Genomic DNA, 18,492 nt, shown 5'->3' with positions numbered 1-18,492 from the left:
CAACCTCGTTTCACTAAAAATTAGGGATCCTCTTTTCTTTTCTCTGGTGTAAAAAAAAAAACTTGTAAACATATAACAGTCCAAATACAAAGTTCATGACTTTCAAGTGTGCAACCAAAAACAAAAAGAACTGATGAAGGAGAGTTTTAGTTCATTAAACATGGCCAATAATTCTTATGTACTTCGGAGGCATGTGCTAGGAAGGTCATGATATCTGTTGCAGCCTGTGCTTGGGTCCATCATAGCCATCTCTTACATGTACAATATAGCTAGGCATACAAAGTTTTCAAATGTGTGGGGACAAGCATATTTTGGATCATATGTTTAGTTGTTTAGGATTGCTATCACCATTCATTACACACTTGATAGCCATTTAAGGAGCAGGGACGCGGTGATCAAGCAATCCCTTCTGTAGAATTTTCACCATATATAAGGCAAGCCTATGTTTGAATCAATGAAAATATTATATTTGAATGACCCTTAAAATATCTAACTATAACTTACCATACATGGCCAGGGTATAGGGATTTACTATTCACTAGGTGCATGCATGTGGGCTCACAATCTTTGTGGCATTCTTCAGCTCAGCGATCAACATGTGCATAAGATTCTTGGCCCCATATAGACCTTATGCTTGTCTACCTTGGTCATGACAACACATCCATACGATAATTCAAGTTTATAGCATCGAGGGTAATAATATTTATTTTCTATAATAGCTAATTCACAAACCAAGGGACTTGAGTAATGTGAACGAGTTTATAGATTTAAAACTCTGTAACACTACTATGTGAAAAAAAAATCAGTCACTAAAGCTAATATTATTAGCTTAACTATAAGCCAAAAAATAAGTTCATATTTACATTGGTCAATCACTCAATCCTAGTTTTAAAACATATGTTAGGATGGGAATTGAGAGATGAAAGGAATCCAACGGCATTTGAAAGTTGAAACAAGGAAATCAACAAATGGCACCAAAACCAAGCAAGGGGCTGAAATTTTGTTTAGCTAACGACACTTTCTTCCGCTTCGCCCCTTTGTCAGTTAGAGAAACACGACAGATTCCCAAGTCCCCACACATAAATACAAGGGTAGATGTGGCTTGTGGAGTTGTGATTGTCCCAAAATCACATGCCCCACTCTTATTATTTGCACTTTTTTAAATATATGATAAAAACTAAAATTTAATAAATGATAATTTTTTATTAAAAATTATGATATTTGATGTTATTAAATTTTATAATATCTTATAGTTTTTAATAAAAAAAAGTTTATGCATAAATTTTTATGGTGCGTTATTAAATATACATTAAAAAATCATATTATTTGTTGCTTTTTTAAGCTTCCCATCATTTAATTTTCTTTTAATTTTTTTACCTTCTCCTTTGAGTCTTGACATAATGTTTTTCTAAAATATTTCCGTTGACACGTTTGAACTGCTAGTTTAGAAAGAAAATATTCCAGAGATTTGCTCGGCTCATATTGTGTCCTTTTTATTTCCCCTTTTATTCTCATCGTTCAGGCCAGTCAGAAAGGGCTTATGCATGTCCTTTTCAATTCCATATTGTCTAACATTGATTCAATAATGAAAAGCTTTGATTTACCCTCTGTCAATAACTTAGAGTTGCACTTCTAATTGGTATAATCCAATATCTGTTAACCCCCAAAATAAACTTCCACCATTAAGAACTTTTTTGGGAGCAACTAAAAATGCCAAGTAAAACCCTTATCTATCGTTATTTGCCGTTGTTCTGTAAGTAAAACTATTAGCTGTCTCTTACATTTAAAAATATAACTAATTAAGAAATATAATATAAAAAAGGTTATACTACATATGTTTCTTTATGTCAAACAAATAATTAACATGATGTTTTACTATTAAAATTTCAATTCATCTTTCAGATTTGACTGTATACCTTACACTTAGTTTTCTTTTGTCAGTTGCAAGCTTGTTTATTTCCTAATCTATGCTGTTAACTCCAATCAGCCGAATAGGACAAACATGCAAAATAATAAATGAACAAATAAAATATACATTTAACAAAGCTCAGAAAAGCAGTAGAAAACTGAATAAGAAATACCCTTTTACAGTATGGTACTAGACTACTAGGTACATATGGTAGCAGGCACTTGTATCCTCAACCATATCATAGCCAAAGAAAATAATTGAGAAGATAAAGAAGCATACCCACATCAAGAAAGAAAAAAAAAAAAAACACGATTAATCATTTCAAACTCCATTCAAATGGAAAAAGATCTCACCATCACAGTGCAGCAATCCTCATACATCCCCAGGTGCATGATGTCCCCCTCATGTTTGCCAATCCACAACGAGTTCCAGTACTCTCGAATCCATTATTGCAACAGCCACAACAAGAGGGTGTGGAGGTGGAGGAACATCCTTAGAAGGTTCATGAGGGAGAGCAAGACCATGTGTAGATCCAAACCTATGTCATTTCAATATGATCCTGTTAGCTACTCTCAGAATTTTGATGAAGGCTCCCATCTTGAGGAACCTAGACGCCTTTCCCAAGTGTTTCAAGATGTTAGGTGGGATTTACATCACTGATTTTATAAAATTGTGATTCCTTGTTTAGGATTGAATGTAAGAAGGACAATGACCTTTGTTTTGACAGATGACAACAAATCTATCTTCAAGGTTGTATATGGTATCTCATTCATAGATATGTCATAATACCAAGGTTTCCTATATATATATATATATATATATATATATATATACTTAAACTGGATCTACTAGTATTGATGTCATTAATTTTTATTTCTGTACTGTGCAGTCTTTTGATTGTTGCAATTCTGTTTCATCGGTTGGATTCTCATTGAGAAACATGAAGTGGTACTTGGGTACCTATGTCTTATCACATGATGCTCTAACTTTCTGGTCAATGAACTAGAGCATGCCTAGCCTAACTCAGAAACATGATACCCTTTATATTTTTTTATGGGGTAAAATTTGAGAAAAACTCAAAAAAGGGATGGTATGCAATTGAAAAAATTATAGAAGAATGCAGATTCTCAGGTGTGAAATTAATGTCTTTCCCTCAGTGAATGATTAGGAACATCATTTTCTTTGATGGGTTTATGACTTGTAAAAGTCACCGCTCCCTTGACAGGAGTGAAGTTGTTTAAGATGTATGAAGTATAATGCGTTTGCAAAATTGTACTTAGCCGAGCATATTAGCTTATTTGATTGTCATTTTGATGAGGTTTGGTTGTGGGGTATATACACTTAATTTACATGTACAAAACTACAAAAAGAACATGCTAGTGGTATCCAGAATCATTGTATGCAAAAATCAGCATAAAGTGACCACTGTATGCCACGATGGTCCGTCTATGTTTGATGTTAGAAAAATTATATTTGAATATTTAAAAAATGACACTATACATGACATTCTACATAATTGTTTTATTTTTATGTACATATTTTAAAAACACTTTTCAAAATTAAAAGAGATATTAAAAAGTGTCTCGCTTTAAATGTATAAAAAACTGTTTTTGTCCTTTTTTTATTAAAAAAAAATCCCTTGGACCATGGAGCGTGGAGGGTCCGTGTATGTCACCTGCAATTGTAAGTTTTTTATATTTATAATAGCATTTTATTTCTTTATTAATTGTCATTGAGGACAGAGGATAACTCAAGTAAAGGGGAGATGGAGAACGAAAATGTACTAATAAGATGACATCTTTTGCATGATTTGAAAGTTTATTGCTCAAGACCCGTCAATGCTTTATGCCCAAAATTTTAATATGGTTTTATCTTGATCGTTTTGGCAACAATGAGTTTAACTCAATTTTGCAAATTATGGGTTTATGGGAAGTGCACGCCAAACGTTTGATGAAAGTCCCTTCAACCATGCATTTTGTTGATGATGCCGCTTATATACACTAGAATCAATGTTACCATTACCAGAGGGGTTGCTTAATGATGTTTAGTATGTGGAAAGCCATGTAGCCGTAGCCATTTGCTGTCGCTGAGCCATAACCTCTGTAGGGTTTACATCCCTAATGAATTTGATTTCCTTCACTTCATTGAAATTTTGTACAAAATTTACAAAAAATATATATGTATCATTATGTTTGAAATACAAAATAACATAAATTATTTGGTTAAAATTGTCGGGCATAGATGCTCACACATTTGGTTGGAGCATTGTAACATTTGTCATTTATTTAACCAAAAAGAAAATGGGTTAAAAGATCATCCCGATACCAAAGCCTAAGCTTAAGGCAAAAAAAAAAAAAGGAAAGCTGAAAATCAAGATTTTTAAATTTGTTTTGAGTGACCTGAATAAAATTAATTATCTTCCCAACTTATTTTTGGAATTCTATTTATCATGAGATTAACTTTTCTTCTCTTTACTTATGTAATATCAGATTAATATATGTTTATATATTATGTTAATATTATATTTTTTAATTCATGTGATTATTTAATTTTATTATATTATAAATGTTTTTATACGGTACGTTCTGAAGTATGAAGTGAGAGAGGAGGAATTTCCTAATTAGGGTTTTGAATAAGATGATTTTTTCTCTTAATTTTATTTATGGGTTTAACTTGTGTTTGTTTTCCTTAAATATTGCTATGTATTTCTAAAAACCCTCAGTTTAATTTTAAAACCTTAAATTTCACTATTTTGTATTTTGAAATACGTTCGTTATTGTTAAAGCATTAATTTGATGTTGGCCACAATTTTTTTAGTATGTTTCAAACTCCTACACTATCATAACTTTTTTTTCCCCTTACAATAATACTTTAAATGATTAAAATTTAAATTAAATTTTAGTATGCAATATTTTAAATGTAATCCAACTATGTGGGTGCGTTTTATTTTAATTATACTTTAGGTGAACTACATGGAGAACCTTTCAGTAATACATATATTAGCCTGTCAATTGAGAGCAGTAAGCAACTCACATTTTTGGAGCAGTTATGTTAATATAAACTCAATTCGAGATAAAATTTAGGTTATAATATTTGTTTTAGGAATTCAAAAGATTATGTAAAATATAGAATAAATATCCTTAAAATATTTATTCACCTTTTGGTTTCATCAATAAATTTAATTAATATTTATGGTTTAATATTTAATTTATAAGAAATATATTAATTTATTCTCTTTTATATCTAACTTATAGTTCACAGAAAAATCAAGTTTACAAATTTTTAAAATATAGGTATTAATTTACAAAGATAATTAGATATTAAAATTAAATTGATAGTATTTTTTTTAAAATGCTATGTCACTAGAGTACTCGTTAGAAATTATAAATACGTAGATCTTATACAACACGATAATTTATAATTAAACCTGTGTATAATTTAAATTTAAATATTTATTTTATATATCTTGCTTTGAAATTAAAGATAAATAAAACTTCACTTTCTCACTTTATATATTTACATTTTACGGGAACCAAATCCGTTATCCTATATATATAAATTTAAGAGTGAATCCAAGCTTTTAATAAGATATTTGGTTGAGAAAACGCATATTTAGAGTGGATTAGTGCTAAACAAAAAGTAGAAGGCAATCATGGGAGGAAGTAACAAAGAGTTTGATTATCCTTGAGAGTTTTATTCTCTTATTTATCTAAGTTGATTTACATAAATCAAATGCTGAATGCTATAGCTGATGAATACCGATACTTCTAATTCTAAAAACAGTGTAATTCCGTTAAATTAGGCCGGTGAAGATCAAAATTCCTCTTATGGAATCTAATTATTCCACATCCAATGTATTTTTCAAACACTGCGGGTCACAAATCAACCAAGAAGTTGAAGGTAACGTGTCTGGCACGGACTACACGTGGATGGCATGTGTAGATTGCAATGTTTTGAGACCGTGAGAGTTAGACTTGGCTTGGACCACTCGTTTCAATGATTAATTATTAATCAATTAATTAATTAATTAATTAATTAAAGTTGATTTTGAGGACAGATATTTTCTGCTCCTTCATTTTCTCTTGTTCATTTTGTTGTTTGATTGCTCTGTTTCACATCCACATATGTATTTATATTTTATCTTGAAGGAATTCTTGGTTACAGAAGGACAATTTTAAGTCAATGCTGTTTTATTTAAGATTTTTCCATATGCAGTTTTACAAGTAAAAGCCATGTTACTGATTAGATGTTATATATCTAACCCATACAATATCTGGAGCTGCAATGTTCTTTTCTGGGACTTTCTGAGTGAAGTAACATTCATCCACAAGAACTCTTCACTTTAGATGTGTGACCATTATGCTGCAATATCAATATATCTTTCTTTTCCAAATGTATTACTAAAATATTGAACCAAATTAGACTTGAACTTCATTTTGTGGCACTGCCTGATGTCTCACAAGCTTCTTGCTCAGGCTGCAATAACTGAAGTTGAATCAATTCTTGTGGATGCCCTCCTGCATGTATAGCATATGGAAGTGGAACAAATGCATTTCTGCTTGTTGCAGCCATATCTGCTGTACCATAAACCTGGGATTTCAAGCCTCAATGTTAGGCAATTTGTGCTTTTTATTGTTGCATTTCATGGCCTAAGTGAATATAAGTCTCTTGCAATTTTTGGGGATGCCATACTTATTAACTAAGCTTTGCTACCTTTTTGCATAGTTGTGCGTGATATTCATGTTGAATGAGGTTTACCTTCTTGTAAAGTTCCACATTTTCTTGATAGATTAGGTTTCCCTGCATTTGTGAAAAATAAAATATAAAGGTTAGTCAATTTTATAAAATTTGAGGAGAAAATTAGTGAAGGGCACCGCTTAGAAAGACCTTTCGGTTCAGCTCTTGGATTTCGTCTCTTAGAATTTGCTCCTGCAGAAATTGATTAAACTTGTTAATTGCTTCTAGTGTTTAGCTTGGTCATCAATAAGATTAATCAAGCAAGCATATTTATCTTCATTCATTCTTTGAATAAATCTAAGTCACTTGACCTTTTTCATGCGAACCCCTTGGAGACTCATTTCCAGTTGATTCTCCAGATCTTGTAGGTTTCTGACACTCAAACCATAAAGTTGTTCTCCCATCAATTGCCTGTGTAAAAGAAACATGTTACTGCTCTTGTTTTCATAGAACTTAATGTGATATGCAAATTCATTCTCGTTTATTAGTCACCAGTCACCACTATCAGCAAAGAGGGAAATGTTTTTGTTTTACTATTTTGGACTGTATGGTGTGGTGTATTAGAATAGTGTTTGATTGATGTGGTATCTTCATAATAGAATTTGTATTGAATTGTACTGTTGTTACATAATCCTTAGATAGACATTTAATGTTTTCTTCTTTATTTAATCCACAAAAAAAGGAAGAAGAGTCATCACTTCAATGAAAATCTTCCTTATGGTTGGTGTCTAGTGGGATTTAGTATTCATGTTTATTGAAAGTAGTCTGAGATGGATAGAAAAGTGAATACTAATTTTGCATGGACTATTATTCTCAAGCTATTCTGAAATAAAATAAATAAATAAAACTATAAACTTCTCTGACTGATTTAGAGCAAGCCTTTTTTTTTTTTTTGTATGTTTCAAATATTTAAGTTTGTCTCTTCCAAGGAGGTCATGCATAATGATCTTCTATTTTGTTGAAGAATCTACATTTTAATAATTTGAAATCATCTTGTGATCTATAAACTCACTGATGACACAATACCAGAGGATTTCAATCTGCAAGTCCATGCTAATAAATCAATCTCACATCTATAATATATATATATATATATACACACTAAAAAAAAAGTAAATTTAGGCTTTCTTTTATTTATTTGAGATATTTATGTTGATATCTAATGCTTAATTTGGTTGTATTGAGAAGGTAACAAACAAAAGTGGAGAGTTGATGGTAGTTTATGGCATTGACGATTGCATTGTTTTTTCTAGTTCCAAGGGCTCTATCAAAGCATTTATGCAACGGAAATATGAAATGCATTTGATAAAAGGGGTTAATAACTAACATGCTTTAGTGTGGAACTTTGGATTGTCTTTGCTTACTTCATTGTTTCTATTTTTTTTTTTATCTAATTTTTAATTTCCTGCAAATTGGAAATGGAAGTTATTTCTATTCGTGGGGATCAGAATTTTATTTCTAATGATTTGAGACTAAATGGAGTTTGCAGTGACAATCAAATCTTAATTATATGTCATAGACATTTTGCTGGATTCAATCCAGCATGCCATGACACAGCCAATCTACTGTAGTATGATAATACCTTTTTGTCTGACACTGCAGTGCTTCCAAAACAATACCTGTTTTGTTTACTTTATAGAATTATAAAAAAATTGCTAAATAAATCAACATTTAGTAGAAAGTTTGTACCGATGGTTTTCTTGTAGATTCTGTAGTTGCTGCCTTAGAAATTCTGCCTCCCTCTGCCAAAACTATCAATTATCAAGTAAAACAACGTAAATAAGTAATGCAGGATGAATGGTTTTTATCATTTTGAGTTAGTTCCTAACAGAATACTTCAACATGATCCACAATAGAATACAAATCATTGTGATGTCTGGTTGTGTCACATTTATAACATGCATGGTTGTGTCATATTTATAATATGTACTAACCAGAAATAGGATTTAATTGTTTTAAAATTGGATAGAATTGATTTTAAATCATTGAACTTAATTGAAACATGTGCTTAAAATAATTTAAGTAACACATTTTACATTGAAATATGTGCATAGTGTAGGAAATTTATTCTTACGGTAAAACAAATAGGGTCATATTTGTTCCTCTGTTTATAGTAGAATTATAGCACTTTTCCACTTGGAATCTATTCTAGAGACACTATAGATAGTATAGACTACTCAAAATCTTGACTCCATAAATATCAAGCAAAAAACCCTAAAAGTTTAAAAGGTGGTGCAGTTATAGTCCCTTCAAATCCCCAGGAAATAAAGTTATTGTCTTAAAGAGAGAAAATTAGGACAGATCTATTCAATCTAGACATATCATAAATACCTATCCCTGTGTAGTTTATTTTGGTAATGCTTGGGATTCGATTGATTCACTTGGCTGACGCATGAGAAATCTAGCAATTAGGTGAGATAAAATTAGTAGTCTTTAACACTGTAATAATGAGTTTCTAACAGTTGAGAGATTGTCCAAAGATTTTTATTTTTATTTTCCTTTAAGGGGGAGAGGTTTGATCTTGCTTTTCACATATAAGAACGGAACCATATACAGTTTTGCTTTAAGGTCCTAGAAAATATTTGTCATTTTAATTAGGCATTACTACACGCTTAATGGGACTATTTACTAACTTCATGAAAATCAGAAAAGAAATATGGTAAACTTCAAATACACTTTGCTTGTAGCTGCAGTTTATGGCCGGAAAGAAAAAACAAGGCATGGGACAATTCTGAGTGGTTAACAGACATACCTTGACTCCCGGTTCTGAATTTGTCAATTGATCTTCCTCCTTGCATGTGTTATATCTCTCGATCATTGATTTCATGCTGGTCATATATATATAAATGAATCTTTATATTTTTTATATTTTATTTCACAAAATTGTTAAAGAGTTTCATTTGATTATAGAAGGCTAAATGAGGATAACACATTGTAAAAACATTCAGAGCATATCACACCATCAAAAGATATATAATTGAATAAGTTTTTTAATTTTCATAAATAAAATTTGGTTTTAATATTTTTAAAATTTTATTTATTTTGATATTTATAAATCTAAAATATTTTTTAAATAGTCACCGTTAATATCTAATGATGATTTGACATATTTTTAGTTATGACACATTAAGGATTATTTTAAGAAAATAACATGTTTAGATGTATATCACGTAATTAATAAGTGATGATAGAGAATGTTCATAAAATTTACAAAAAAAATTAACAAAAAGGTTTTAGAAAACTAGAATTAAAATTAAGTATATTTATCAAAATTAAAATCATATTTTACTAAAATATATAGTTATCAATATTACGTTTTTATGAAAAAAAGATTAAGTAATCTGATTAAAAAAATCATCTGTAGCAACAAATATTATTGAGAGTGAAAAAATAGAAGGAAAAAAGTAAGTTAATTTTTTTTTACTTATATTTTCTAATTTGATAAATTTTTAAAAGAAAAATAAATTAATATAAATTCAATGCTTTAGAAAGGTCATGCTTAATATAAATTTGATGCTTATCTAAAGAGCAATGGTTAATTTCAAAGATCACATTTGGATTTCTTATTGCAGTATACAAATCATGATCCTAGATAAGAAGTTGGCTATGGTGGATATCTAGCACCTACGAGTTTGTAGGGATACAGCCATCATAGTTTCACAATATGAACCATTAATTCATAGTGAGCTTGTTGTATCAGTTATCTGTCAGTTCAATTGTTAGTGTAGTGCATTACTCAATTTGTTAGTCTCAATAAGAAATGCTATCTTGTCTTCCACGGTGCATGTACTCTACATTGCACCAAATTGCCTCCTATATACTCCAAGTGTATTGCACATTATGATAAATCAGTCAATTTCTCTCAGTCACATTTAAAACAATTTTTTAAAAATATTATTTCTTAGAAACCGTGGTATTAGGATCCTATGATAACGCTTTTGATTACCTTTTCTTTTTAGAAAATATTATACTAAGGGTAGGTTATTTTAATATTTTAAATCATATTAATAAATGTTTTGTTAACCCCAGCCTTTAAAATTGAGGATAAATAGTTAATAATAATAAAATTTTATTAAAAAGAGAAATATTTATTATATTTTTATAATTTTAATACAATAATTTTATATTTTTTTTATAAAAAAAATTATTTATAAATACTTAAACTCAACCTTAAAAGTTAAGGTTAACAAAACTTTATTAATAATAATAACATCCATAAAATCTTTGAAGTTAAATACAGTTACTTGAAAAATGTCAGTAGTATATTTTTAATACACTTTTTACAAGTTATTGGTTAAAATTTATTTAAAATAATAAAATTATATATGAATGTTATTTTTGATTTAGTAAATTATAATCATAATTTTATTTTTTTAAATTTTAAGCTAATCACCCTTCCGTTTTAGAATATTACAAACAAGATATTCGTTAAAAGAACTCTTCCTGCAAAATTATTGTTTACTCACTATGACTCCCGCTCTCGTGGGTTAATTAGCTAATTATTCAAATTGAAAAAAAAAAATATCTTATATTTACAGTTAAAGTAATTTTTTTAATAGTGGAATAAAAAATGAGAGATACTAACTACATTTAAAACTTATAAAACTATTCTAATATTATGTGATTCATTATGATGTATTTAGAAAATACGGAATATGGTTAGGTTTAAATTTAATAATATTTATAAAGCTTTTACGTAATAGGTATTGTTTTTATTTATCAAATGACTTTGAGTTTGAATATGAATAATTATCTACAAAATTTCATAAGTATGAATGATAACTCAAGTATTATAATACCCAATTCATACCTGTATAAATATAATAGATATATTTGCATAACTAGATATTTTTTTTTATAGTTTATAACTCAGGTTTAAAAGGTTTTTCGATATTTTCAAACTGAGTTAAATGTTCTATTTTTATTTGATATTTTTATATTATTAATTTTATGACAAAATTGAATATTAAAAATTTTTAATGTCTTAGTTTATTAAAAAAAAGACACACTAAAATATTTCATTTAACTAAATTGTAGATAATAGATTTGAGCATGGTGTCTAAGTACCTATAAGGTATGGATGAACAATAAAGTTATTAAGAAGTAGAGGTAGTTTTTAAAATTATTTTAGGTAATTCAAACCAAATTAATCTAACTTAAATTAAGTTGGTTTGGTAAATATATTGTTAAATTAAATTAAAAGGACAATTTTGTATTTTTTTATTTTTCTATCTTAATTAATTATTTTATTTATAACTTGAAGTTTTCTACCATTAGAAATTATGATGGAAATAGGTCAGGCCGGTCATTATAGCTTAATTTTTTAAAAGTCTAATCTATTTAATTAACAAGTTTAATTTAAATTTTTTAAAAAGTTTAATTAATTAAATGGGTCAGACTTGAGCTTAAGAAAAAGCTTATTAAGCCTATTAGAATAGTTTATTTAAAATTTATAATAATATATTAAATCAATTAAATTTTAAAATAATAAAATATTAAATTAAAAACTTTAATTTTTTTTTATTAAAGTTGAAGGTCTTTACTATATACTTTCTAATAGTTTATTTAGATATAAGCTTTATAAATTTTAAAAAACCATATTTATTTAAATGATTTAATAGTTTATTTATAAATAAGCTTAATAACTTATTGAATGTATCAATATAAAATAGATATAAAGTAGGTTATTAAACATATTAATAAGTTAAATTAGACTTTTACAAAGATCATGTTAAGTTCAATAAAAAAACTTATAATAAATAATAAACTAAGCTTAGACTTTAAAATTATTAAATAGATCAGACTTATTTATGCAAGACATAACTTAATCTAACCTATTTTTATTCCTGAGATACTGGCTTTTTGCTCTATCATAATCCAAAAGAGCAATAAAATCACATTCGGATGTTGCTATTGCATTTTATTAAATTTTAATAACTTTTACCACTATGTTTTGACATATCTATTTATTTTACTTACCCAAATATGATAACAAGATTGGATAATAAACATTACAAAAATATTCGATAATGGTTTGGGCACAAAGAAAGGTGACAAAAGAAAATTAATTACTAAAGTTTAAAACGCACAAATTTAAAAGATTAAAAAATAGAGCTAATAAGTTAGTTGGATTGGGGGTTTATTCTCCAGATTTAAAATTCATGAATACATCTAACTTGATGAAATACTCCTATTCAGCATGTAGTAGCCTGAACTAATATTTACTACTACTTTTTTTCATAAAAAGAATTTATGTTATCTCTTACCTTCCTCTTTTTACTGTCATTAAACTTTATTTAAAAAAGGCACGCTAGACTTACCAAACAGGATGATTAAAAAACTAAATTTACAACACAGTGCTTCATATATATTAAACTATAATTAGAAAATCCTTATAAGGAAACGAGACTATATTATTTAAAAAGATTTTTTTACTAAATTTTCATTTTCATTAATTAGAGAGACGGAAAATTAAAAGGGGGGGGGGGGGGGAGGGATTAAGGAGACATATTTGAATTTTTCCTCTAGATAATAATAATAATAATAATATGGTTTTACAAGCTATTATTTAGAGACAATAATTAAGAAATTAAAATATAAATAATATATTGAAAATATTAAATATTATTCTTTTAATAAAAAAATATTATCGTTTCCTTTATTATTACCCTAAAGCTGTGAGGCAATGATTAGTAAAACCAGTAATACAATACAGCAAATTGATATTTAACTTCACATTTATGAATTACACAGTAACGAAACTCGCTGTATGTTTTTCTAATGTTATATCAATAAGTATATCAAACAAAAATGTTAAATAAGTACAATATACTTGTAATATAGTGTCTGTTAGTATCGTTTTAAAAGAACAGTATATTTTTCAATTGAAAAATATGTTTTAGGAAAACATTAAGATAATCAGATATATACTAAAAAAAAAAAAAGGAGCAGTTTTAGTGATTTTTATAATTAAATCGGTATGTTTTAGGGGGGGATTAGAAAAGCTATATTATAAAAGCATTTCTTTAAATTAGAAACGTATCCAAAACCGTAATTCTGCATGACGTTATCGACTTTAAGGAAAAGCTGAAGGATTCAATGCATCTACTACCTTGTAAAGCAGATTGAGGTTCAGTGATTACCATGGGCTAAGACTAGGAAGCGTGGATACAAGAAAGAAAAGTACTCACTTCAAGTCGGTGTAAAAAGAAAATACAAAACAAGAATGATATTACAATGAAACCTGCCAAAGCAACTTGCTTAGTTAGCTACGTTTATTTATGTGATAAGGTTGTCTATATCAAAACTAGGGGAGACAACACTTTATCCAATGCATGCATGTATTTGCCAGTGATAATGATCCTATATGGGACTTGACTATTTGCTTTTGGAATGGAACGTTGCTCTAGCGACCACTACACTGCTACCTAACACTTCCAAATCCTCAATGTTATTTGACATGACTAATTAAAGGCATGTATCAGCTAAAATCATTTAGATTGACAATGGCTAAAGTTATACAAAGATTGGAATCGTGCATATATACTTTTATGCAACCTTCTAAAATAAGCAAAACTAGGTTGACATGGCGATAAAGATATATAAAAAAGAAAAAGAAAAAGAGGTATATAAATTGATTAACTACTCAAAATGAATTGCAGTTCTACTGGCCATGGATTGGTGGATAGTACGTTGAGATACCTTTTTCCTTTAATGGGCTTAAAGTTCTAACTTAAATATATAGTGTTTCACCTATTAATGTTCCCTGGATCTGTCTATCGTTTTGCTGAAACCATAATATATCTGCTTGAGAAATTGAATATTGGTATGAAAACAGTTTTACAACAAAGAAAAAGATGGAAAATGAGAGAATATAAGATAATTGTGATGGCTGATCCTGATGTGATAAAGAGAAATAAAATAATAATAATAATATTATAGATGTTATGAAAATTTTGTTGCATGAATAAGTGATCTTTATCTGCATGGTCATATACTGTTTCACATATTTTGCAGCTACTTCAGTACTTTTGTTGGATTGACGAGTTACGACTCAAGAATATAAATATTCAATACAGTTAATGTTTGGAGAAAACTAGTGGAACTATATTGGTGAATACTAGCCAATATAGATCTCTTGTCGGGGGCTCTGCCTTTGGATAAGGACACGAGAAGGACAGGTTCGGAGGTCTGTTACATCTACTCATAAGTCTTTTAAGTATCAGTTTTAAAGTCTTGTTACTAGATAAGAAAATAAAATTATTTTTTTAAGTATTAAACTTACGACAAAAAATATATTAATAGTATATTTTAATAATTTTTCACTTTTAATTCTTTAAATAATACTTTGAAAACACTGATTAACATTAAAACAATTTTTTAAATGGTCCTAAAAAATATTATCATAATCAAACTGCAGTTCTTTTTTCATTTATAGACTTATTGAGCTTAGTGCAGTATGATGGTAGTATCTTTATTCTGTTTCCAAGATGATACTCTTCTAATATCCTACTACATCTGGCAGCTGCTAAAACCCTTCAGGTTAATTATTGTCAGAAATTTGAGAAAAGTGATGATAATTCATATGGCATCCACTTGAAGTTCAAAACATTATTAATATATGCTATCTAGCTAGGACTGTCAAGCACATGCCTGAATCCTGGTCTCTTTGAACTCATAGCCATGCATTTACATATGGTGATAAATAGTCTTCAATAAGTTAACATAAATTAAATAAAAACTAATTAAAATCCATTAAACTGCAGTCAAATAGAGAGGAATTAAATTTAGGTTCAGATAACAAACGACATGATCTGTTCATATCATGAGTATATTTATATAACAGAAATATCCAAACATTGTATTAGCAAATTAAATAATAATGACCAAACCTGGTGCTTGCATATTCGTAAAGCTTTCCTGTGCTGGAGAATATGACAACTCCAACTTGAGCATCACAGAGGATTGCAAGCTCTTTGGCTTTCTTGATCAAACCCTTTCTCCTCTTAGAGAAAGTCACTTGGCGGCTAGTGGAATTGTCGATCCTTTCAATCACAATCTTCCCTCTTCCCATTATTCCACCTCTACGCACCTAGGGTTTATGAAATAATAAATTAGACTAATTGATTTATAGTAATAGAAAAATTAACACAAAGTTCAGTAAAGCTAAATCGGAGCATAACAATGAATTCTTACTTGGTAGATATTCAAGATGAGTCAGAGGCTTTGGTGGTGCAAGAATTGATAGTGTGAAGCTGGCTTTGCATTTTTTGGGTGGGAAGTGGTGAGAGCTTTATAAGCAGAAAAAAGAAAGCAGTTTGTGGGTGGAAGAGAAGCGGCTTGTGGCAGTGGGGCAGGTTACTATGTGGGTTTAAATTAAAAATTGGATCACTGCTACGTATAACTTGTGAGTTGTGACTGTGTAGTGTACTTTCTACAGTGCAGTATTCAAGGATATGAGTTGTATTTGTTCTATAGTTTTGAGATTTTTTATGGCGCCGCCAGCCGTATAAGCCCCTGACACGTTACAATTACAATAATTCATTTCGAAAATGCTCCTTAAATATTAACCAATCGCTGCTTAATTTCTTTTTTTATATGTAAATTAAATTATCAAAACGTATATTAAAAATATTATTTTTATTCTTTAATGCATTGTTCAAGACAAAGTGTTATTAAATTTGACTTTCATATACATTTTTAAAATATATGTATACAAAAAATAAAAAAGATAATTATATAAAATACTAACTTTTAATATTGAAAATTTTTAAAAATTAACAGTAATTATTTCCTGACAAAAGTAAGTGTAAAAATGTCAAAATTGTATAAATTTCGGCTAAATTAATTTATTAATCTTTCAACTTTTTATTTTTTTCCTTTTTTTTCTATTTTTTAAAATTGTTAAATAATTTTTTTCTATTAAAAACATTAATTTTTTTAAAAAATAAATCAGTTGCATCTTCTTCCTCTTTAAGTTCTTTTTATTGTTCTTTCTTCTTTTTTTCCTTCTTTTTCTTTTTCTTCTTTTACCTTTTCTCTTTCACTCTTTCATGAATGTCTTCTAAATTTGATTTTCTCATCTTCCTTCTCTTGTTTTTCTTTTCTCTTCTTCTTCCTCCTCTTTTTTTTTTCCTTTTATATATAAGTTCACTTATATTTTATCTTTGCTCATTGTTATCATTTTCATTACAACTATCACATCCGTTGCACTCAACTTGTATACGATCAAATTAACAAATCTATTATGTTAAAAAAATTTGTCAAAATGTACTGTGTGTTTGTTGAAGTTTAAATTAAACAAAAAAAAAATTGTGTGGTGAAAACATGATTGAGTAAAAGGAAGAAAAAAGAAAGAAGAAAGAAAATATATTCAAGAGAACAGAAAGTGCCAAAAAGAAGTAAATAAACAATGAATTTTTAATAGAGTTAATGTTTTTATAAAAAAAAACAACTTATTTAAAATATTTTTAAAAGTTAGAAGAATAAATTAAAATAAAATAAAAAATTCAGAGACTAATATATTAATTTAGCCTAAATTTCAATATATATACAAATAAATTTCATATTTCACAATTATTTATTTTATTTCATATTGTTAAAAAATCGGTTCATTATTTTTCAGTGAAGAGATGTATTTGTTGACTCTGAAATAAAAGGTTCAAGAATATAAATTAGATTAAAAGAGAAAAAACATAAAAATTTATATATATCCCACCATAGATAATTTTCTTCAAGTGAAAGGTACATTTGTCCACCCTCAATCATACGTAGATCCACTTAATTATGGTCACGGAGCGGATTAAAGTTTGCACAGAAGCTCCTTTATTGATTTTGATTTTCTTGGTGGTAAAATGACTGGCTCTAGATTCTATTTCCACCTGATTTGGTGAGATTTTTCACAGCTTTGAAGTGGCAACTTGAGTAGTTTAAACTTCATCTACACGGGCACCACCCACTCTCTTGAGAACGTGAATGGCGAGCAGATTGTCAGTGCAGTCAATAGAAACATTTCGTACTTTGGAGTATCTCCTGACTCCTCATGTCATACATGCGACGTATGATTCTACGAAAGATTCCGATAACCCTTCTTGCAACCTCGGTAATGAATGGTCATATAGCACAAGTGTCTTTAACCTCTATAGGGTGTTGCTATTAATTAGTTACAAATTTTAGTTAGCCTATAATCTTTTTTATTAAAAATCATTATAGAAGATTATTATAAATTAGCTACAGGTTTTAGTCTTTTATTATTTTTTATAAATAGATTCACAATAACTGATATTTATCGAAAGACGAAAAGAAACACAGCTTGCATATGTCTTATTATGTGAATTTATTAATTTTTTTATTTGAATGACCTTGATACAAAAAGTCATTCAATTAAAATTTGTATCCATCTTCTTTTATATTAAAAAAATTAAACGGCCTATTAATCTTTGAAAATAAGAAGAAGGTAAATGCTAGTTTTGAAATGACTGATTATATGCATGAGAAAGATTTTTTTTTTTTATACATGAATAACTGGCTATTTTATAAATATTGTTGCGAATTATTGTTAAAATTTGTAATGTATTTTAATTTTAAAATGAGATATATTTTTTCTTAATCTCATCCACAATAAAATACATTAAGAAGTTCATTTTTTATATTATTATCCAATAATGAGTTGCTTTCTAATTAAAAATTATGGACTCCTATAATAATTATTTTAAAATTTATATTCAAATAGTTTTGAATTAGTTGATAACATAAGTAGATTTAAATTAATAATATAGCTCAATAAAATCAAATATAGCACGAAAAGTTTAAGGGTACCCCGTGTTAGCACAAATTTGTCATTTACC

The 18,492-nt window shown here is 28.3% G+C and overlaps 1 protein-coding gene across 1 annotated transcript; it reads right to left on the bottom strand.

The window, feature by feature from the left end:
* Positions 1–6,340: 6,340 nt before the first annotated feature.
* LOC113869586 (MADS-box transcription factor 23-like) lies at positions 6,341–15,719 on the bottom strand. The gene is made up of 7 exons (XM_027505981.1): positions 15,538–15,719; positions 9,399–9,474; positions 8,336–8,397; positions 6,958–7,057; positions 6,797–6,838; positions 6,668–6,709; positions 6,341–6,499 (listed from the first exon to the last, which is right to left on the bottom strand). Exons 1-7 carry the CDS (start codon positions 15,717–15,719, stop codon positions 6,341–6,343), a joined length of 663 nt encoding a protein of 220 aa, XP_027361782.1.
* Positions 15,720–18,492: the final 2,773 nt, after the last annotated feature.

The sequence above is a fragment of the Abrus precatorius genome, unplaced genomic scaffold (genome assembly GCF_003935025.1).
Source record: "Abrus precatorius isolate BTA unplaced genomic scaffold, Abrus_2018 Scaffold6, whole genome shotgun sequence".
NCBI classification, from domain to species: Eukaryota; Viridiplantae; Streptophyta; class Magnoliopsida; order Fabales; family Fabaceae; genus Abrus; species Abrus precatorius.
This window is presented reverse-complemented; position numbering and strand designations above follow the sequence as displayed.

What these genes read in the sequence shown, in the direction of transcription:
- LOC113869586 (XM_027505981.1), bottom strand. Translation starts at nt 15,719, where the DNA reads ATGGGAAGAGGGAAGATTGTGATTGAAAGGATCGACAATTCCACTAGC. An exon ending in ATTCAGAACCGGGAGTCAAG is followed by an intron (nt 8,398 to 9,398) that starts GTATGTCTGTTA and finishes GATAATTGATAG; the next exon opens with TTTTGGCAGAGGGAGGCAGA. An exon ending in AATCTACAAGAAAACCATCG is followed by an intron (nt 7,058 to 8,335) that starts GTACAAACTTTC and finishes TCTTTTACACAG; the next exon opens with GCAATTGATGGGAGAACAAC.